This window comes from Alligator sinensis, unplaced genomic scaffold, assembly GCF_000455745.1.
Source record: "Alligator sinensis unplaced genomic scaffold, ASM45574v1 scaffold482_1, whole genome shotgun sequence".
In the NCBI taxonomy this organism is placed as follows: domain Eukaryota; kingdom Metazoa; phylum Chordata; order Crocodylia; family Alligatoridae; genus Alligator; species Alligator sinensis.
In genome coordinates this window covers 2,130,970-2,153,644 of record NW_005842084.1, presented here as the reverse complement: position 1 = coordinate 2,153,644, position 22,675 = coordinate 2,130,970, and the positions used below count along the sequence as shown (strand labels likewise).

At 40.3% G+C, this 22,675-nt stretch overlaps 1 protein-coding gene across 1 annotated transcript in view; it reads left to right on the top strand.

Annotated features, from left to right (window-relative positions):
* PRIM2 (DNA primase subunit 2) overlaps positions 1-22,675 on the top strand; it is a gene marked incomplete at its 5' end in the record, with an annotated part of 266,474 nt that overhangs the window by 135,370 nt on the left and 108,429 nt on the right. Inside the window, 3 exon segments of the mRNA XM_025204487.1 lie at positions 5,295-5,362; positions 15,458-15,530; positions 17,926-18,111. Of these exon segments, the coding sequence (XP_025060272.1) occupies positions 5,295-5,362; positions 15,458-15,530; positions 17,926-18,111 (327 nt within the window).

Here is a 22,675-nt window from a genome sequence, read left to right as displayed (position 1 = left end):
TATTGTAAAAACATACTTGTTTAGCAATATTTAATTTGAAGATAATTAGGAACATAGCACTTAATCTTGTGGCTAGGTAAATAATTGAAATCTCTGTTAAAACTTTCTTTTTGAGCACATTTTGTAAGTACAACTTTTTAAAAAGCTTTGTAGTACACTTATTTCTGGTTATTAAAACTGAAATTGGTATGCTCATTTCAAGGCTATTCTGTCCCTTGACAGATGTTATGCTTAAAACACGATTAACCTGATTACACAGGTTATTTGAAAAGAACTCTCATAATTCTCCTAATAATGGAAGCTTGGATTGATCATTACTACCTGGATTATAGGTGGATTGGTAGGCTGGCAACTAATATCTGGCAGGAGGCAGTTTTTCTTTGCTTTTGGGGTGTTTTTTCTTTCTTTGTTTATTTCATGACTTAAACAAGATAGGCAGTGATATGTGTGTGTGTCTGGCTGCCTGTTAAAGTGGAATGAAGATGCCTTATCTACTGGAGAACCCAGGAGGGAGATGGCAAATGGCACACAGACCAGAAGTAGGCTTTCTTGGATCTACTGAGTTATCTAAGTTTCCATGCAGTTTGTACAACATATTTATATCTGATTTTCCCCTTAAGGAACATTTTCTGAATGGTTACATCAAATTATTTGTTTTGTTGAGACCCTGGGAATTAGGTTGAATCTGTTCCATGTTCCCGAAAGGTGCCAATTAGCTGAAATTTATGTGAAATTGAAGGGAGGATTTTTTTATTATCACAGTCCTGTATTGTTTTTCCTCATGTTATGGTCTTCTCTCACAAGGCTGGTATTTATTATTACAACTTGCCTAAGTAACTTAACAAAGGTATACTTACTATACCACAAACTGCATTTGATACCTCTTGTTACACCAAACACTACTCATGCTAATGTTCTCTTGCTAAAACTACATTATGCTGTATGTGGGTTATTTATTTCAAGGCCTTCTTGCAGGCTTTTCCTGCTAGCTCATTTGGTTAATTTAAATGGCACATTCTACTATTTGTTTAGCTGGGCATATTAATACATTTCCACATTCTGCTGAGCTTGTCAATTGTAACATCTGCAGAAATTCTCTTTGCATTCCATTAAAAACAGGTTCTGAGGCCCTTTGCTTTAGTTACACTTCCCCTGAAAATGGTCTGAACATGAAACTTGTCACTGATGCTCTCTAGCCCTTATTGCAGGTTAGAGACGAATATAAACCGTTTTGAACTAGGAGAACAAGTATTGTCCCTTCCTGTTTAGTCTTAAAGTATTTCATAAAATCAGATGGACAAGTCTAGCTAATTTATTTGTAAGGTAAAAGCCCTGTTATCCAGCATTTTACTAACTGGCCCCCACACACACACACACTTTGCGTTCAGCTGGAAACCCCTGTGCCTCAGGTAACTGGCATTTTTAGATTACAGGCACCCCCCCCCATGCCAGAAAATGGCTTTTACTGCAGTTAATCTTTATAGGAAGATATCATTTTAATATAATATTGAGGCGTATCAAATACTTTATTGCATCTTCCTAATTTTGCTTCTGAGAGGGATTTTCTTTTTCACTGAGCAGAATAATCTGGTTTCAGTAAACCAGCACATATCACTATAAATGCATTATTTACAATAGAAAAACAAATCTTATTATTAGTGTCTCTGAATAAGTGGCACATCCTTTGTTAAAATTATTTGTTAAATGAAAATGAGCAACTATATTGAATAGTACTCATTGTAAAATAGAAATTGCTTCCATATGAATATAGTCATAACCATGAAAGACTGCATGTAGACCAAGAGCGTGTGTGCTTTGTGTGCACGTGCATGCTCTTCTCTGTCTCTCTGTCTCTCTTTGTCTCTCTTTGGTGTATTCTGTGTAATTGTGTTTGTGATTTTAGTTTTTGTATCTGTTAAGTATGAAATGAAGGAAGGAACAGGTGCTATTTAGGGAGTTTGAATAATTTCTGGTTAGGGAGGCAATATCATTTTATTGACGTTTTGAAAGACGCCAGTTCTTTTTGTAAATGTAAATTCTGCTTTCTGAAATAAGAATCTTTAACCAGCAAAAGTTTTATTTTACATAAATAAGATAGACAGCAGTAATGTAACATGGCTGCTATACAAAGCAAACTGCCATATTGGTTGGTAAGATGACAAAATTCTTATTTTTTTAATCTTAAGAAACCTAACAGAGTATAATGAACAGCCATTTATATCTAAGCTTAGGATGGCTATCTCATTTTGCTATATGATTTTTCCCCCTAAATACTATGCATTTTGAAATAGTGGCAAATTAATAGAATGCTTTAGGAATGTTTTAAATGTTCACCTTGGGAGAGTTAGAACCAATAAGACAAGTTGGTTGGTTATTTTTCTAGAGATAGAAGTAAGAGTATAATTTGCAAATACATTTATTTGGTTTTATTAAATATTGTTTCCAGATTTCACTAGTGTTTCTTGAAGCCCACTATAAAGTCAGATGTTACTGATTTTTAACTTGTAACATGATATTATCAGTTTGTTTAGATTCCTTAGAGTTGCTTGTTAGGTTATACTCATGATAACATTTCTTTACTAAGCAATGGTGATTGCTAGTTAGGGATATAAATACTGAGTAAATAAATATTTGTTTAACCTGTTGCAATTACAACAGGTTAAATGATTAATTGGTATGGCAGCCCCCAGCCTGGCCCACCGCGTCTGTTCTGGCCTGTCCGGTGGGGTGTCTGCCCATCCCAGCACCAACAGGGTGCTCCCAGGCCCCTGAGGTGCAGCTAGGGATTCAGCAGCTCCCCAGGGCTGCACTTCACAACAAAACTGGGCACACTGGGCAGCCAGGTCTTCTCGGAGCCTGCTGTGGGTCCGGGTAAGGCAGGTGGCGGCACATGCAGTGGGGCTGAGCTGTAGGCCCAGGGTAGTCACCCTGTGCCCGTTTACTTCCACCTTACTCTGCCAGTCTCTGCGGCATCTGTAGTAACAGAAGATGCCGCATCCCATGGGGATGGGTATGGTGGCACTGGGCTTCAGCCTGTGGCTCTGTGAAGTTGGGGGAGGTGGGGTAATGAGCCTGGGGCCAAAGCAGCCCCATCAGGCAGGCAGTATAGCCCAAGGAGTCCTGGGGAGAAACAGCCGGCAAGGCACTGCAGTCACCGGCCCACACCTTCCTGGGGCTGGCTGCAGCAGTGCAGAGAGGAAGAGGGGATGAGGGGGAACTGCCTGCCTGGCAGGGCTGTGTTGCCTGCCTCTTTTCATTGTTTAACTGTTCACATCCGTATTGCTAGTATATTGTTAGTCATGCTTTCATTGTGAAGAGAATCACTGTTTCTGTAATTGACCCCCGTTCTCTGAAAGGTAGAAATTACCTTTGTTTCAAGTCTTCATGATTTTAGGTCTTGTCTTCATTGCAACAGCTGGCTTTAGTTGTACCCTAAGGCCCTGGCAGACGTTACACATAAGACACAATCTTTTAATTATATTTTAAATAGTGACCTAGCCATATGTTCAGGCAATTCATGGTGCCAACTAATATTTTTGTGGCTGATTTCCATTGTACCTTAAATAGAGCATGTCAGGGCAGACTGTGACAAATCGCAGTAGGGTCTCCAGCTGGCCCAAGTGTGGTCTCCACTGGCTGACAATCAGATTGATCATTGGACAGCTCCAGGGACCACACTGGGGCCGATGGGAGCTCTAGTGCAGTCCTGGACCAGCTGACAATCAGCTTGCAAGTGCAGTGAGAATCTGGGATCATGATTGTGCATCCTGCCATGTATGTGTGGCATGACAAGACACCAGATTGTTGGGATCACAATCAGATCTCATTGCGCCTCTAAATGAATGTCTGTCAGTGAATGGACAGTAGCACACTTGAGTTGACCTAGCTTTAGTGGATGTGGCCATGCTATAAAACAACACGTTGCACAAAGTAATTTGGTTAGCAAACAGTCCCCAGTGTACTGTTAACTCCACAGGTGGCAGCACTTGAGCTTTTACTAGGGCTACTTAACAGAATAGATATCTTGAGCTACTTAACAGAATAGATATCTTGAGCTTAAACTAGTTTTTTATGTATAGGTAGAACCCAGCCTAGGGGCAGAACTTGAGTTATATTGAGCTAACCATGAAATAAAGCCACACCCTTTTAATTTCAAAGATATTTGGAAGTGTAAAGTATATATTTTTATTAGTGGGTTCAATTTTTACATCTTTGTATAACATCATAACATTATTGCTATAAAGGGAAGTATTCTGGAAAATTAGATTCGTGTGGACCCTGTTTCTCAGCTAATAACCGCAGGCTCAAAGCTTGACCTTTAAAAATGAAATTTAATTATTTGCTTTTTAGGAAGAATCAGTGCATTTTTTTGTTGCCAAATAGCTCCTGTTTTCTTTGTACTCGGTCTTGGAATTAATGCCTCATCTCTGTGGTTTAGTAGCATGTTTTAAGGACTGGGAATGTTAGCATTCTCTTTCTGTTGTAGTTGATAAAATGTAAAAGTTGCCCCTTGTGTTCAGCGAGCTCTAGATTCTTGTTCATGGACTCTAAACTGCCACATACATTCATCCAATGTGTTTGTGTGTAGGTTTGCCATGTAGACTGTTATGCTTGTAACTTGTGTATGTGTCAAATAAAATGGAAATACGTTCATGCATGTTAAATTAATTGTTTATTTTTTAACACATAATTTTTCAGTATTTTTACATCAGAGAGCCTTGTAAAATATACTTGCAAAATTTGTAGACTACTGACATGAAAAGAGAACCTAAGTCTTAAAATAGTCATTAAAGAATTGGACAGTTTACAGACATACCACAGAATGCACACAGAGTCTTCTCGTAGCATTAATCTTCGTATATCTTTGTGAAGGATCATATACAGTTTGCATAAATATGAAGAGGGCTTAGTAGTCTATTTTCACTTGCATTTTGCAGTTTCTAGTAGGATATTAGTACCAAAAAATACTCCTATTTAATTCCGATGTTTTGCTAAAATTATTAAAAAACTCTTGACAGTAGGATAACTATTTAAATTAAAACAAAAATGTTAAAAATTTACTAGTATTAGTTATTTTTGTTATATAATGGATAAATATAAGTATTTCAGTTTACAGCACTTTTTAAAACACTGTACTTTATTCTATGTGCCCGTTAATATATGACAAATGTGTTATACTATACTGTACTAAGGAATAAAAAAATTGCATGGTTGCTTTCATCATTGCAACTCCATGTGATCAAATTTTCCTAACATGAAATTTTTATAAATTAAAATTTTGTTATTTTTTCTAGCTGACAGCACGATCCTTGCCTGCTGTACAATCTGATGAGAGACTGCAACCTCTGCTTAATCACCTTAGGTAAGGTGAATAGGAATCAAATTTATTCATTGGATACAAATAACATAATTGTATTTATGGAATGTTTAAGCCTCTTTTGAGAACAAATATGTGTTGATGGGTGACAGCAGAAGAACTGAAAGAAAACATTTGTCCATTTTAATAATGAATTATAGGAAAAATATATCATAAATGTTATATAAAATACTTTTAAGACTGGCATTTGAAGTTATCTTTACAGAATGAAAAAAAGTTTCTTTAACGTAGGGCCATCTTTTTTGGCAGAAGTGCAACCAAAAATTAGCCCTGCACACTCCCCAAGTGCCACTGTGATCCTTTCCCCTAACCTGATTGCTGCTCAGCTTTTTTGCTGCCTGCCCTGTGCTCTCTGACCAAGCTGCTACTCCAGTTTCTGTTTCTCTTCCTCTACTGACCGATCTGATGCTCTGCTTTCTGTTCCTTGCCCTATCTGCTACCATGACCATCTTCTCTCCAAACTGCCACATGTCTGTGCCGCTTGTGACATTTATGTCTCAGGTCGGCACCTGTGCTGTAACTTCTGGCAAAACACTTGTTTTTTGTTAGTATAATTAAATCCAAACTTAAGATTCTTCATAAACAAATCCAAATTCAAATTATGGTACTTGGAAAATATAATTGTTGGATCTTATTTTGTGTACTATACATTAAGAGCATAACTGGTGCTCCATCACTGGTGAACAGCATCTTTTTTTATGACTGAGACTGTTCAAAAAGTGAACCAACAGCATGGGCTTGAAAATGCATCCACAAGTAGTTAGAAAAATCTTGATTCTTCTTCTAGCTGGACAGCAAATATCTGAACTCCGATTTTTCTTAGTTTTGTCCTCAGATATTCTTGTTGGTTAATTTAACCTCATGGTCAGTAACAGCACATGGCTGTCATTTACTACTTTAAAGTGTTTTGGTGGAGGAAATCGGTTTCTTGGCTAATATTCAGGAGAAGAAAGCCCACATAGCTAATGTGTACTGTTTTCACAAATGCTATGTTTGAAGTGTGGGTGCATTCCCCTCTCTCCTCCTTTCCCCTCTCTTTTTTAAGATCATGCCATAGTCAAGTATAGCACTTTACTAGCTTAAGAAATGTGGCTTTTTATGTAGGGGTGCACTGATAGCAATTTTTTGGGCTGATACTGATGGCCGATTTTTAATGAGTCATATTGGCCAATACCGATCTGATTGCTGATATGTAGCTGGGCAGCTTGGAGAGCAGCATCCAGCTGGTAAGTCTTTTGGGAGGAAAAGGGTGCGGGGGGAGGGAAGGGGCATGGGGGGGCAGATCAAGGCCCCCCCCTCCCCCCCCGTAGTGAGGGAGGGAGTGGTGATTTGGGAGAAATTGATGTGCTTTGGGAGCCTCACATGTCACGTGCATCAGCAGCACACCATGCCTCTGCACTGAGAAAATGGTGGTAGTGTACTTTGAACTAAAACACATTCAACGTGCTTTAGATCAAAGTGCCCCACCGCCATTTTCTCAGCGTTGGGATGCACTGCGCCTCTGATGCACATGATGCATGGGTACTTTTAATTGTACAGCTAGCTAATTAAAAGTGCTTGTCACCGCATCGGAAGCACATATAAAAAATCCCAAATGGTATACTGTGCCAACAGGACTTAGAAGTGGCTACTTGAAACTGTAGGTTAAAAGAAAATGGCTTCCTTCTAGTAAGTCCAGTCTTTTCAATTCCTTATCCTGAGATATTTTAGGTTCTTTGCCTTTTCATTAGCTGCAGCAATCACAAAAGAGGAAGATATGATATGCATTTAAAGTCATTTGGCAGCTCTGTAAGGGACCAAATGGTACTTGTCCACCTGCTGTGTATCCAGGATTTAACAAGATCCAGATATCTGCCAGGTGAATCTTGTTGGCTTTGTAATGGCCTGTTTTATTAGAAAAAACTGTTGACAGTTTGTGATTGAGGGAACTGGGGAGTGCGGAAGTACACACTAACCCCACTGTTTCTGACTTCAGTGCAGATCATGGAGGGAGGCTGGTCAGATGCATTGTACATTAGCATTAGGGCAAATGTTTTTGAGCTTGAGTACTTGAAATGCATGTGTGCCCAGAGTAGGAATGTGTATTGGGACAACAGAACTTGAAGAACTCCTGTTATTGGCAAATAACCTTCTCCTTTTTGCACTTCTGCATATGTTTGCACATGTAAATGTTAGTATTAGATATATAGTTTAAGATACCAGTATTGAAAACTTGTCTTACTTGCTCTGCCACTGCTGTAGGAGCCATGCTAGAGCTAAGGACAAATATTCCCAAATAAAATATAAGAATAAATACAGAAAACTGTGCAGAACCATTTTCATAACCATCAAAACCACAAACGTCACAAGTTTGCAAGGCCCTAAAAATAAGTCACGCTGTAAAATTGAACTTAGGACTTGTGAATGAGCTCTGGCAGGGAATAGAGAGATGACCTAATAGGTCTTTTCTGTTACTTATTTCTATGAATCTGATTCACTTTCTGCTTCATCCTGCTCATGAAAATGAGAAATGTATTTTAGTTGTTGGCTTTTGCTCTTCCTTCATCCTGTGAAGTTCCTTACAGCATTATTTTATTTTTGGCATATGTCAGACAAATAGAGCTTTATCAGGGGGGTAAGAGCCGAGATAGAAGTTGTCTGAAAAGAGTGTACAACTGAAGGTTACATAGCATTGATTGGCTGCTAACATATTGGACATTCGTTGGCAGCTGGTTGTATCTGCTTGTGAATTTTAAATTAGCCATTTCTCACTTTCAGCAAAAAAGACTTTTTGCTGAGTGGTATGTTTATAGAGATTTTTTGGGACAATTTCTTGTTTTAATTTGTGAGTATCTTTTTATATTCATAGACTTTATTTTGTAATAACACAATTGTGCACTATATGATTATTTTATTCACATCTGAGATGCTGTTTTTTCCTTATAATTCACTGGGCTTTTAATGCTGATTGTGCTGTAGTGAAATGACCCGTTTTAGCTAAAATGTATTATATTTTGTGCGATATAGAACACACACACTGAACAATTCTGCTCATTAAATTATGCCTATAAGAGTTCTGGCCACTTGGGCTAAGTACTGACATTCAAAAAGGCTGAGCCTGAATCGATTCCGTCTTTGCAGGTTAATCTAAACTGCATAGATTGAACCAAGAACCAAGTGAATAGACATTCACTTTTGATCCCAGAAATGCCGCCACATACCTGCAGTGCCACAGGCTAGAAGCTGGGAGGTGCTAGAGCAAGCCCTCCCTTCCTGTTGGTAGGGGCTGAAAGGCTGGAGGGAAGCTGGGAGAGAAGCCCTCCAGGCTTTTCCCCGCTCCCTACTTGAGCTGAGGGTTGGGGTGTGGCCAGGCACGGCAGACCGGCTGAGTATGATTGGTGAGGGAGGGGGAGTTTAAAGCCCTACCCGGCCTGCATGGTCCCTAGCTGGGGTGTGCCTGGAGGGGGAGGGGGAAGCAGCCCCTGTCTCACTTTGTTCTGCTCGCCGCTCCAGCAGCTGGCACAGTGAGATGGAGGCAAGGGATGGGACCCCAGCTGGTGTTTACCATGCTTTTCGCCACTCAAGCAGAGGGGGCGAGGGTGTGGCCAGATGCCGGCCTTGAGCCAGCACGCTGAGGCAGAGAGGAGGGAGGGGTGGTATTTATCCCTTCAGGCTGCTGCCCCCCTGCCAGGCAGACCCCGTCTTGGGTCCCGTGTTGGTGGGAGAGAGGGGGGTTTAAACCCTCCTCCCTCCTTTACCTTCTTCCCCTCCACCTCAGCATGCTGGCCTGGAGCCAGTTTCTAGCCATGCCCCTTCCCCCTCTGTTCAAGTGCCAAGTGGGGGAAAAGCCTGTGAGAGGCTGCTTTGCTCTCACCAGGCAGACCCAGCTGCAGTCCTGAGTAGGGTCTTCTACCCCCACCCCCTTCTCAGTCAGCTGGAGTAGATAGCATAGCTCAGCCTAGGGCTGCCAAGCATCCTGGGATACTGGGGGGACTGTGAGTTAACTTCATAGATTTCATAGACATTAGGGCTGGAAGGGACCTCTGAAGATCATCGAATCCAGCCCCCCGCCCGAGGGGCAGGAAGTCACCTGGGGTCATAGGATCGCAGCAAGGTAAGCATCCAAATTTCTCTTGAAGGCGTTCAATGTAGGTGCTTGAACCACCTCCAGTGGCAGGCTATTCCAGACCTTGGGTGCTCGGACAGTGAGAAATTCTTCCTTATGTCCAGCCTGAAACGGTCTTGCAGGAGTTTATAACTTGATCCAGGAAGGGGCCTGGGATGGAAGTTTCATAAACTGATTTGCTTTAAATCAGTTAAGTCTGATACTACATTCAACCAGGTTTATCTTAAATCAGTTTCGGCCATTTTGAAAGTGGTTTATGTGCACTGAACTTCTGTTTTGTTACAGGTTTAAACCAATTTCTGATCACTTAAAATCAGATTATTTGTAACTTCTCTCGCTAGCCTCGAAGTTTCTACCTAGTCAGCTGTGAGTGCAGTGTAAAATCTGCAATATGTGTATGTATATGTACATGTATACGTGAACAAATACATTGTGGACAAATTGGAAAGAGTCCAGCGGAGGGCGACAAATGGTGAGGGGGCTGGGGGACATGACTTATTATGAGGAAAGACTGCGGGAACTGGGATTATTTAGTCTAGAGAAGAGTACACTGAGAGGAGTCTAATAGCAGCCTTCAACTGCATGAAGGGGGGTTCGAAAGAGGATGGAGTGAGACTGTTTCAGTGGTGGCAGATGACAGAATAAGGAGCAATGGTCTCAAGTTGCAGCAAGGGAAGTTTAGGTTAGATTTTAGGAAGAATTTTCTCACGAGGAGGGTAGTAAAACTGGAACAAGTTACCCAGAGAGGTGGTGGAAGCTCCATTCTTGGAAGTTTTCAAAACCCAGCTAGACAAAGCTTTGGCTAGGATGATTTGGTTGGGGATGGTCCTGCTTTGAGCAGGTGGTTGGACTAGATGACCTCCTGAGGTCCCTTGCAACCCTAACTTTCTATGATTCTGTGAGTCTATATATGCATATGTGGACATATGTATAAATGTAGGTGTGTTACTGCACTGGGTAGAAGCTTCAAGTGGCCAAAACTATAGGTACAGTTTTGATTATAATAAGTATAAGTGTGTGTGTATTTGTGTATTCTTGCACTCACTCTGTAGGGGTCACATATATGGTCTGTGTTTTTCATCTTGCTTTTTGCTATGACCTGATAGACATTCTCTGGTAAGATATTCTTTGAAGAACTCAATCCAGTTGGCATACCTAGAACAATCCCCAGTGCACCTCCCCGATGAGACCTTTCCCAAAATGGAGGAGAACTAAGCTGGAGCCTTAGTTCAGTGCCCTTCTAAAATTGAAGGGGGTCAGACTCCTACCTACCATCTCCTAAGAGAGTGTTCTGATCACCAAGCTGTAGGTTACTGCAGTAGTGCCATATTGCAAAAGAAGAACGTTTGATTCATGGAGCCATAAAGAGAACACAAGAGGGAACATGATTGGGACCTAGTGGCTAAGACATTCAGCTGGGAGCAGAGTCCTAGGTTCTGGTTCCTGCTCCCAGGGCTGTTTCATTTTAATTAGCAGGCAGCACCCAGGACTTCTGCTTCCAGATGAGTATCATTGTTACTAAATTACAGAATCACACTGCTACTACTAAACTACAGAATCACACTGCTGCTAGTGCTTGCTTTTTGTCCCAGTTGATCTAGAATTTTCCTCTGTATAGTAGCAAAGCTTCAATGAGATAGTTAGACAGTGCCCATTACTGGATCTAGCCCAGAACGTCTTCACCAGAGTCCAAATGCATTTGCATTGATTTTTGTTCTGATGTTTTTACCTTGTCTTATTGAAAGTTGGAGGTTAAATTGGCATCAACAATTTTTTGTTGTAACAACGAAATACTCCCTTGCCCTCTCCAATCCTAACTGAACAACATGAGAGTATCCTGGATTGCATGTTATCATATTTGTACCTGTTTAAAGAACGTGATTTTTCTTCAAGAGAATTTATGCAAATGTTATAATGTCTAATACTCCTTAAATGCATACACATGCACATACATTTATAAAAGTGAATTAAAATATTTTCACATTAAATCTACTATTATATGTAAGATGATAACATAGAATATTACCTTTCTACTCAAGAATAAAGCAATGAGTATAAATAACTTCAATTAGTGGTTCTCAACCTTCTTAGATTGAAGACACCCCTGGGGCAATGACATTGTTTAGTTTTCACTCATTTTTGATGCCAGAAAAATAATAGGGAAGTTCTTCAGTTCAAAGAACTCAAAGTTGACAACAGGTTATAATGTTTTTGACATTAATGGATTCCTATTTGAAATCTCTTGGTTTATCTTGTTTATGTGTTTGTACACAAGACAGTACTAATGCTATGTGGCACCCTGGTGCACCCTTAAAAGGTTCCCAGGGTACCCTAGTTGGGAATCACTAGATTAACCTTTTGAGAAAGCTACTGAAAAAAAAGAGATGGATTCTATATTTTCCTAAATCTAGAGTGGAGGTCATTCTGGAAGATATCCATTATTCACGCATAAGTTATTCAACGCAATAAAGAGGTAACTGGATAAAAGTAAAAGAGCTGTGGTTTCATAGTTTCTAGGGTTGGAAGGGACCTGAACAGATCATCCAAGTCTGACCCCCTGCCCTGGGCAGGAACGAGTGCTGGGATCATAATACCCCAGCTAGATATATATCCAACCTCCTCTTGAAGACCCCCAAGGTAGGGGAGAGCACCACCTTCCTTGGGAGCCCATTCCAGAGCCTGGTAGCATTAACATTAAAGTAATGCCTCCTGATATCAAGCCTAAACCTGCTCTCAATCAATTTGTGGCTGTTATTCCTTGTTATCCCAGGTGGTGCCCAGGGGAACAGAGCCTCACCTATTTTCTGCTGATCCCCCTTGGTGAGTTTATAGGTGGCCACCAGATCCCCTCAGTCTTCTCCTGTGGAGGCTGAATAGCTTCAGGCCCTTTAGTCTATCTTCGTAGGGCCTGGGCTGCTGCCCCCTGACCATGCGAGTGGCCCTCCTCTAGACCCTCTCAAGGTTAGCCTCATCCCTCTTGAAGTGAAGTTCCCAGAACTGGATGCAGTACTCCAACTGTGGCCTGACCAGCGCCGCATAGAGGGGAAGGATCACCTCCCTGGACCTGCTTGTGATGCATCTGTAGACGCATGACAAGGTGCGGTTAGCCTTACTGACCGCTTCCTCGGATTGATGGCTCATGTCCATCCTGGAGTCAGCAATGACTCCAAGATCCCTTTCAGCCACTGTGTTGTTGAGAGGGGTGTTCCCCAGCCTATAGGTATGTTGCAGGTTCTTTCTCCCTAGATGCAGCACCTTGCACTTGTCTGTGTTGAATTCTATCCTATTCTCATCTGCTCACCTTTGTAACCTGTCTAGATCTAGTTGGATTCTGTTCCTCTGCTCCAGTGTGCCCACTTCTCCCCACATCTTTGTGTCATTAGTGAATTTGGACAACGTGCTTTCCATGCCCACCTCCAAGTCACTGATAAAGATGTTGAATAGCACAGGCCCGAGGACTGAGCCCTGGGAAACTCCACTGCCTACATCCCTCCAGGTCGAAAATGACCCATCCACCACCACTCTCTGGGTGTGACCATCGAGCCAGTTTGCCACCCATTTGACTGTGTAGGCATCAATGCTGGAGTGGCCTAGTTTTTTTTTTTATGAGAATGGGGCGACAAACAGTGTCAAAGGCCTTCTTGGCCAAAGGTCACACTGGACTGCTCTTCCTTCTGGCCTAAAATCTGTCAACATGAAAAAGGTCCTTTTTAAAAATATTTAAAATCAGTCAGTGAAAATATTAGCTCATTTCACAGTGTCTGAGGCTATGGCTCTTGGCTACTTTGAACCTGGACAGCCAAGTTATAGATTCAGTGTCAGACTGCTTTTGGTGCCCTCAAATCATAAAGCACTATTTCCAAACTAGCAGATTCATCAAAGATCTATGTTACAGAAATTGCTTTTTCACATTTTGGAATGGAGGTTGTTTGTCTGCCTTCATCCTCATCATAGTAAATTAGCACTAGGTTATGTTTCTACATCAGATACGATAATTTTCATTGTTATATAGTCCCATAGGCTACCCTACCATTACCCTCATTTACTATTCTGTCTTTAAGACTAAGTATTAAAGGTCTTCTCTCTTGCATTGGATTCAGGTTCCAGATAAGTCATTTCTGGCTTACGGTAATTTCATGCATTCCAATTTTGTAGATATGGTACAGTATCTACCATTCTAGATATAGTCCTGAAGCCAGTCAACATATCTTAACTTTTAGTTTCTAAGTTTGTGCTTCTGAAGTCCCTATTTGTTGGTCTCAAACCACCTGGACTTGAGGGAGAGCTTCTGTAGTCTTTTCAGACCGTGCTTGGCCTAATTTTTGTTTTATCTTAACTTTGTGTCCACCTTAAGAGTTACTGTATCTCTTCCTTTCTAATTTCTTCTTCCCTCTCTCCTATTTCTTTTGATCTTTTTGTTCTATTAAAGAGACCTCAAGCTTCCTCTGGTGTGCAGTTTGTGGTGCTTTCAACCTTGTGAGATTTAATAGTCTTGTGAACACCAACCAGACCTTATTTGTATGATTTTTTTTTTCTTTTTTAGGATCTCCAGCCCTCCTTTCTTGCACATTGTCATGGTCCCCCTGTTTAGGACAGTTTGCCTTCACTTGTCTGCCATGCCTTTGATGTAAAAATGAATTGATGTAAAAATGTGGGAGGCTGCCCATTTTTGACACTGGTTTTCTGGGCCAATTACTTGGCTCTGAGCCATCCCTACATCATGTCCCATGCCTTGCAGATGGCTTCCAATTCTCTTTACTATTGCCCCAGCCCCTTACTGGGCTGTACTTGCCCTCTGGCCCAATGCAGGCCTCAGTTTCCCTCTTAGCCCCTCACTGGACCATACTCCGATCTGTCTCTGGGCCACACACTCATGCTGCCGTACTCTACGCAGTCCTTGAGGCCACCTTTCTGGCCCTACTCTATGTACCCCTTTAGGATACCTCACTCACTCACTCTCCAGGCCTTTCGTGCCTTAGGCCTCACCTTTCACTGGGGAGGCACAGGTGTGGCAGCTCCTGGGGTTGCCTCGCCACATGCAGTCCCACCACACCATCCAATCCGAGCAGGGTGCAGTTTCAGGTCTTACCCAGGACCAGAAGGAGCCTCCTCCTTCCCCATAGTTCCTACTCTGACCTCTAGGTGTTCCAGGAGCTGCGATCTTTTTTCTGGGAGATGTTGTTTCTCTGGCTCCCCAGATGTAACTGTGGGCTCTGCTCCCAGGATCTGAGTTTATGCACTCCCTGCCCAGCCCTCCTCAAATCAGGCAGTCATGTGTGGTCAGGTGACTGCCTAATTGGGCCTGAATTCACCTGCCTGCTACTCCATGGCCTGCCATATGTTCTTAAAGTGGCACGCACAAACACAGCACTGCCACACTGTTATAGAAAGGAATGCAAAGCTGGGCTTCAGATGTAGTTCCTAGATAACTCCATGGGATCCTTCTATGATCCCTGGAGCACAAGTTTCTGTAAGATGCAGATCCTCTTACTGTGAGCGGGGTAAATTTGCCCATGTGGAGATATGTGCTTCTGTGGCTGTATTCTCTCAGTACCTGAACCAGCTGGTTTAAAGGTAGCTCAGGTATCTCTGTACTATATTGCAGTTTACAGTGTAGATGTACTCACATTCTTTCAATATGTGAATTAGGTTTGAATTTACTTCTTTTTTCATTACATTGTTATCACAGGGTCTCATTATTTTTCAACTCTGTTTACAATTCGTTAATTTTCAACTCTCAAGCATCTTTTTATCCTCGTCAGAATAACACTACCAACAAAATAACTTTCTACTCTTGATTTTTATTATTAATTTAAATCAGATTTACAATGATATCTCTATCTGTTAGAATGGTTTTCTTTTTTCCATGTTAAAATAATTTCAGCTGATAAAATTAACTTTATATTGCTACAAAATAGCAAAAGTCCTTTTGCAGTGGTCAGTTTTAGTAGTACATTATTTCATTTTTCTTTCAGCCATTCCTACATTGGCCCAGATTACAGTGCACAAAAAAATACTGGAAAAATTTCACTAGAGCAGATTGATGCTGTAAGTACTTTTTGCTTAACATTTGGAGGATTTATGTTTGTTGTTGCTTTTATATGATTCTTTAGAAACAACTTAAACTTCATCTCAGTATCTGATAAGATATGACTGGTTTTTAAAGCCTTTGTTCTCTGTGCAGACAGGCTGTCTTTAAAACTTTGCTTTCTCTTAGTTCCCAAGCTATGTTATGAGGAATTGTTGAAACGAATTGAAATATATAAATGCAATAAAATACAGTAAAACTTAAGGTTTGGTTTATGAACAATTAGAATGGAGTATTTGTTGGTTATTGTAATAATGTGCAGTTTTGCCTCCTGTTCTGAGTTATAGCTAAGGTTACTGTAACTGAAAGGAATTTAAGAAAATATTTTTCTTTATTCATTCTAATCAATGTACATTCAACAGCATTTGGTGTGTGATCAGTTTCCATTTTCTCTTATCTCTTTTCTCTCTTAATCAGCCAATACTCATGTTATATTTGTTGGCCTTTCGCATTACAGGGGAAAGAAAAACACATGTTTAAAAAAATGGAATACAGTAATTGATTGTAAAACAACAATCTTCAGAGGAAATCAGAAACATATTAATAACAAAAATTACTTTAACTCATTTTCTTAAAATTGACTGGCTTCAAGTTGTCCCTTTTTAGCAATGATCGTTTCCTTGTAAAGCGAATGTCATGACAATACTCAATCAAATCAAAATAATTTAATCTTCAGATTTATTCTGTTTTTTTCTTTTATGGCATTAATAAATTGACTGGTACAATTTCTTACTATGTGAGAGTTTGCTCCATTTGTAGACTATAATACTCTTCTCCACAGGGAAAGTCTGTAAATCCGTTACAGCAGGTGTTACTATACCAGTTGGACAGCCCTGGTATAGTAGTACATAGTGGGTGCATCTACACGTGCCATTAAGGTAATGTGATTAAACTCTGGTGCAGTTTGCACTGGGGTGAAGCAGCCCTGTGCTGGCAGGGGGCCCCAGAAGTCAGTTCTGGATTCTGGGAAATGGCATCAGGTGACAGAGGGGCTGACTGGGGCATAAGTGTGCTCCAGTATCAGGAGCTCTGTGACTAGGCTGCAGGCAGGGGTCTGGCCCCTTACTGACTGGGCACAATGTATGCCCAGGTCAGCATTTATGTGTGTGTTTAGGTGCAGTTATTTTCACTGCCGTAAGATAGTCCTTGACAGCAATATCTTATGGCAGTGAAAATTAGTTTGCTGCTGTCTAATACCATTGCTCATGTAGACTGTGATGCTCTGTATCATAGCAAATTAGTCTACTGTGCAGTTAAGCGCATGTGTAGATGCTCCCTGCACTTAGTTATTACCATAGGTGGATATAATTAATGTGCAAGTAAAAAAGTTATAAAACAGGCCTAAAATATTAGAAAATACAAGATAGTGCCATTTCTTGATCAGTAGGGCAGTAGTGTGTCCTCTCTTCTAGAAAATTTCTTAGAAGAATTGCTGTGAAAGAAAAAAACAAAATGACTTAAGCTTTTAGTTATTAGATGACTAATTTGCACTTTTAGAAGCTTTCACAGGTAGAAACTTTTCCCCCTCTATTTGTTCATTCAGTACCATGGAAGTATCCAGGTCTGAAGGATCATATACAACATTCAAAGACGGACATAAGGTGGCCACCTGGTCTTGCTTTTTTGCACCTTTCCTTTTAAATGCGTCTGTGCATTTATCTTATGCTATTGGAAAAAAAATAATTCTATCAGGAAGCTCTACAGGTTCAACACTCCTGGCAGAAGCTCCTACAGGAGGCTTAACTGTTGTATGCAGCCTCTTTCGCTTTCTTTAAAGGCATTAATTTATAGATAAAATTCTTTGGTAATTGGCATAGATTCTGAAGTGACACTGGAGTGATTGTGTACATTTCTTGTCCTATCTCGTAGTAGCTAAATTAAACTTTTTAAAGGACAGACTTCTAAAGCTGCTTCATAGTGCTATCTCAAACTGGCCTACTGCTTGGCCTTCAGAGGTTTAGCCACTGCCAGTTTGCCTTAATGGAGAGGTCCAGTTTCTGTCTCCAAGAAACTGCCAACAGGAGTTGAACCCATTGTAATAGATCAGTGGGCTTTTCCCTGAGAAGAAAGGGTAATTAAGGTAAGATGTTTCCTATTACAGATTAAACTTTTGTGATATAGTAATTGAAGAGACTGAAATATTTTCACCTTGTTCCTTTATTATGTTTTTAACTTTATGACCTTGAAAGATTTATTGGATTTTTGAAGGGTCAAGGACACATTTTTGTTATCTACAATTGTAGAGGGGGTGGCATTTTTCCTCCCCATCCCCTTTCCTTTTGGAGTTAATTTACTTATGACAATAAACATATATTCTTCAAGTTAACTGGTCTGTTTTTCATCTTGTTCTTGCAGCTGTCTGTTAAATCATATCCTGTCTGCATGCGGCAATTGCATAAAGCCCTACGAGAAAACCATCATCTCCGTCATGGAGGTCGTATGCAGTATGGCCTGTTCTTAAAGGGAATTGGCTTAACCTTGGAACAAGCTCTGGAATTCTGGAAATCAGAATTTATCAGAGGAAAAATAGATGCAGACAAGGTAACTGAAAAGCTAAATATAAAAGCTTGAGAATTAATACACGCTCTGTAATTCATACCACAGTTCCTTTTAAAATTTTAAATGTATACATTTTCGAAAACATTTGTGAAAAAGGCACGATGATGTCCTTTCTAAGTATCTTACTTCACTGGTTATAGGTTTGTTTTTTTACCAACCATGGTTGTGAGGCATGGTAAAAAAAAAAGTGCAGCTCCTTTTTTTTTTTTTTTTTTTTTAAAAAAAAAAAAGGCAGGCTCTAAACCCTTCAGGCTTTACTGATTAGAATTAACTAGCTGCACATTACTATTTAAGTTTCTGGAAAACCAAATGGTGTGTTTTGTGGTGTGCAAGTCTAATGTAATCATATTAAGGGGTTTCAATCTCACCCTGCCCATGGACCATAGGATGGTGGTGGAACAAATGGGAATGGTAGCTGCAAGGATTAATGCAGCTGTCACTCACCCCCCATTGCCTACCTGGGGCTTCATGCCCTGGATTTCAGTAGCCATGTAGGCTGCATGCTTGACACCCCTATACCAAGTTATTCCACTAAGCAGGTAAACAAGCTGCTATAAAAATCTGTTGACTGAAACTTGAGAGTAGTCCTTGTGTTGTCTGTATGTTTTATAAGTCCCATTCATAGAGCAGAATCCAAATGCATTAGGTGCTGTACAAACACAACTGGAAGATCTCTGCCTCAAGGTGCTAACAATCTAAGTCTAAAACGAGAGACTACAGTTGGATGTGGTTAGAAATGTGAATATAAAGAAATTGTTAAACAGTATTGGTCAGCACGATAGGAAGTGGTCATCAATGTTGTAAGCCATTATTAAGTTTCTGAAAGTGGCACAGCAGAAAGAAATGCGAAGGAATATATGATGTCTTTAAGGCACAGGTTTTAAACAGCCATAATAGCACAATAAAGAAGGCTGCTATTCCTCCTGTGGGGAAACAGAGGGCTAGAAGCAATGCATGAATTGTAGACTCAAGTTCTTGGCGTCTGGCCTTTAGTAGATGAAAAGTCTAGATATCGAAGTTCTAGCCACGAAAGATTCTAGCATAGTCTTCTCTTGAATGTTATTATCAAGGCGCACTGAGGGTTGTCAGACTTCATTTGTTGAACTTTCTCCATTCATAATACTTCTTCCTTCCGTCTTCAAAAGCAAAGTCAGTATACTATAGTGCTTAGCTAGTCCTGGTGCTTTGGAAACCTTTTTTTTTTTTTTTTAATAAATAAAATAGCAAGCCTTCTAACAAGCGAACAGTTCTTTGTTTTTTTCCTTCTCACAGAACAAATCAAAAAGAGAATGTGCAATCAGGCTTGTAGAAGAGCTGGAAGTAGTTCTAACTCCACTGCAGATTCTTAATCATGTCTGTGATCCTTCTTTGGTCAGGAAGAACCTTTTCACTTGTTCTGGTCCCAAGTCTTTGCCCAAGCAATGCTCTAAAAAGCATAGACATTTTCAGTTCTTTCTAGGCCCATCTTAGCTTTTGCTCTTGCCTTTTCAGTGCACAGCTTCAGGACTTGCTAGCTCAGCAGCCTTTCTATAACCCACAGACTTACAGGAGTGGATATACACAATCACAATGTCAACATTATTGTGGTAGTGGTGAGAGTTGTGTTTCTGGTATAAAATTTCTAGATATATTCAACTCCTTATTTCTGACATGGTAGTTTAATATTAATAATAGATTTCACTTTTATATCTTAAATGAAACAAACATGTGAGTTAGTGACTAGCACATAAGAATCTCCTTCATGTAAATACCTCATGTAATAACATTTTAATTTATTTCTCTTTATTATAGGGAGTGCAATTTTTGTTACCTATGTATAAAGTTGCCTAATACTTTCCATTATCAATTGCATATTATTTTGCTGAACTTTATAGTCTTTCAGCCTGAAGAGTCCCATATTATGTGCTTGCCTCAAGCTGAGTATTTTTAGAAGATACAGCTAAAATGGTCCAGAAACTTCCAAAAAACAAGCTTAGAGAAAAATGTTGTTCTGGCCATGTTCAAAAACTCTTCATTTTTTGTGTGTGTTGAGAAGTGCTACTGCCTTCATGTTTTGCATAGGGAGTTGAAATTTGTCATGGCTATGGGGCGGCAGAAGGGGTGTGCGCCTTTTTGCTGTTTTTGTAAATATTCTGTCAGCTTTGACTAAGTCATAACTCTGAAAAATATAAATTTATACATGATTAGTTGCTCTTTTTTACTTGAGAGCTAAATTATTAGAGAATTCTATCTCTACCATGTATACTGTAATCCAAGGATGTAGATACTGAACAGCAATTTCCCTTAAATTGGTCTTAAATTGCTGGGTACCATTGTGGTGCCATGTACTAGACACAAAGGTTAGGGAGATGATTTTCTGTGCTCTGAATGATTCTAGTGCTGATGCCTGAGCACTGTGGAGGGGGAAGCTACCCGCCTCCAATATAGGGAAAGTGGGAGGAAGGAATGGTTAAGGAAAAAGACTAATAGAAGCAGGAGCTATGCTAGGCCAAGAGCTTGGGAAACAAGAGAACAGGGCACAGGGCAGGAGATGGGGGAATTAGAAGACAGGGGAGAAATGGATATGGAAGATGTGGAGTAGGTCCAATCTAGTGTAACCACAAAACCCTTGAGTAATGGAGTAAGCCCCTAGATTTCTGAGTCTGCATTTCTTTGCTGTGAAACCTATAGACAGTGTCCAGCTCTTCCCCTCTAAGAGCAGAAATGCATAATGATAAAATTGTTTATTGCAAAATATCTGCTGTTTCCTGAAACAGTAGAAAATTAATGTTCCACCTCTGATGATGACCCATTTGAAAAGGTGGAAAATGCCAACCTTCCTGTTAAATGCCTTGGCATGACTAGTGCCTTCAGTATATCCAGTTGGTCCCAAACTAACCCAAAATACAATCTCAAGCAAAATGGCCAGCATTTGAATAGAAGCATACCTATCCATGTCTGCCACCTCAGGCTGCTTGCAGACATTTAAAAACAAAAACCAAACCTGTGCTTTATTTTAAACTTCATTACACACAGGCATACACATACACAAAAAAACCATTCCATCCACACATACACCAGATATAGTTACCAGCACTAGTTGCTCAATATCAGCCCAGGGTAGCCAACCTGGGCTTATTGAGTAGATGATAATGATTTGAAGATAGTAGATTTAAAGATAACAGCTGGAGCAGGGTGAACAGATGCATCTGTGCTTTGATGAAACAGCAGTAGAGAAAGAGACTCACCTAACTTGGCATTTTCAAAGTTTTCTTTTAATAGGGATTGGCATCCTTTGGCTCAGTGCTTTGGAGTTTTTCCATACCCAGCTTCTGTTTTTGCAGTTGTTCTTCTTTTGTCTTCAGCTTTTCTTAGCCTTGGAGTGTTTTTGTTGCCTGTCTGGCAGAATGTCTTCTTCTGTTATCTCCTTTGTGCCTTCGAGCTTCAAAGGAATTCTTCAGCCGTTTGTTAGTTAGTTAGTGGCTGGTAACTTACATTTGGCACCTTGTTGCTTATATAAACAGTTGAATCTTTTTCTCCCGTCTCTATGCCATTCTCTCACCATTCACCTTTTTACACACACTTATACATAAAGGCTATGCAAAGTTCATTCACTTATGTCAAGCAGAAGGATACAAAATGAAGTTTTCAAGTTGCTTACAGGACAAGACTAACATGGTTACATTTCACTATTATTCTGCTGTGTTAACATCAGCTATATTAGTTCAGTTCATGCTACAGTGCCAGATGTTCCCTCCATGTAGCATGGGATTCTGCGCACTCCTGCAGTCTTTCTACATTGATGTTAACTGACTTCATATAATTTTTGCAAATGTCGTGGCACCACCATAAAGGGCAACCCCACTTTCTAGAGCCATCTCAAATCTTGTTGTACAAAATATTCTTTGGGATATGGTCTCCTCCCATTCTTCTGACCTGGCTGAGCCATTGCATCCTCCTCCTCTTGATAGTGGTTTCTAAGTGTGTCAGTCATGTGTGCTGTAGCCCCTCTGTGTTTGGCATTGTCTTCCCACTTCATTTTCAGGATCTTGTGCAGGCATCTTATGTGGAAGCTGTTCAGTCTTTTGCTGTGCCTAACATATGTAGTCAACTAAAGATCTTGTAGATTAACATCTTTACCTTAGTTGGTAGTTTGTTTTTATTCTATGCATGTTTCTATAATAGCCTAAAATTCTTAGCTGCTTTTCTGATTCTGTTAGTTCTAATTCTGTCAAGATTCCTACTGATTGTAGAACCCAAGTAGCAAAACCTGTCAACAACACCAAACAGTTTACCCTCCTGAGTGACGTCAGAAACTGGTACTTCCACCCTTGGTACATGATCCCAGTCTTCTTAAGACTAATTGTCAAACTGAAACACTTGCATGATGAAGAAAATCTGGCCAAGAGATATTGCAGGGAAGATTCATTGTAGGCAACCAAGGCCGTGTCATCTGCAAACAGAAAGTCTCTCAGAACCAGCTCTTTTACCTTGGTTTTCATTCTAAACCTTGCAGTGTTGAACAAGCCTCCATCTAGTCTAGTGCAAAGATAAATGCCAGCATTGT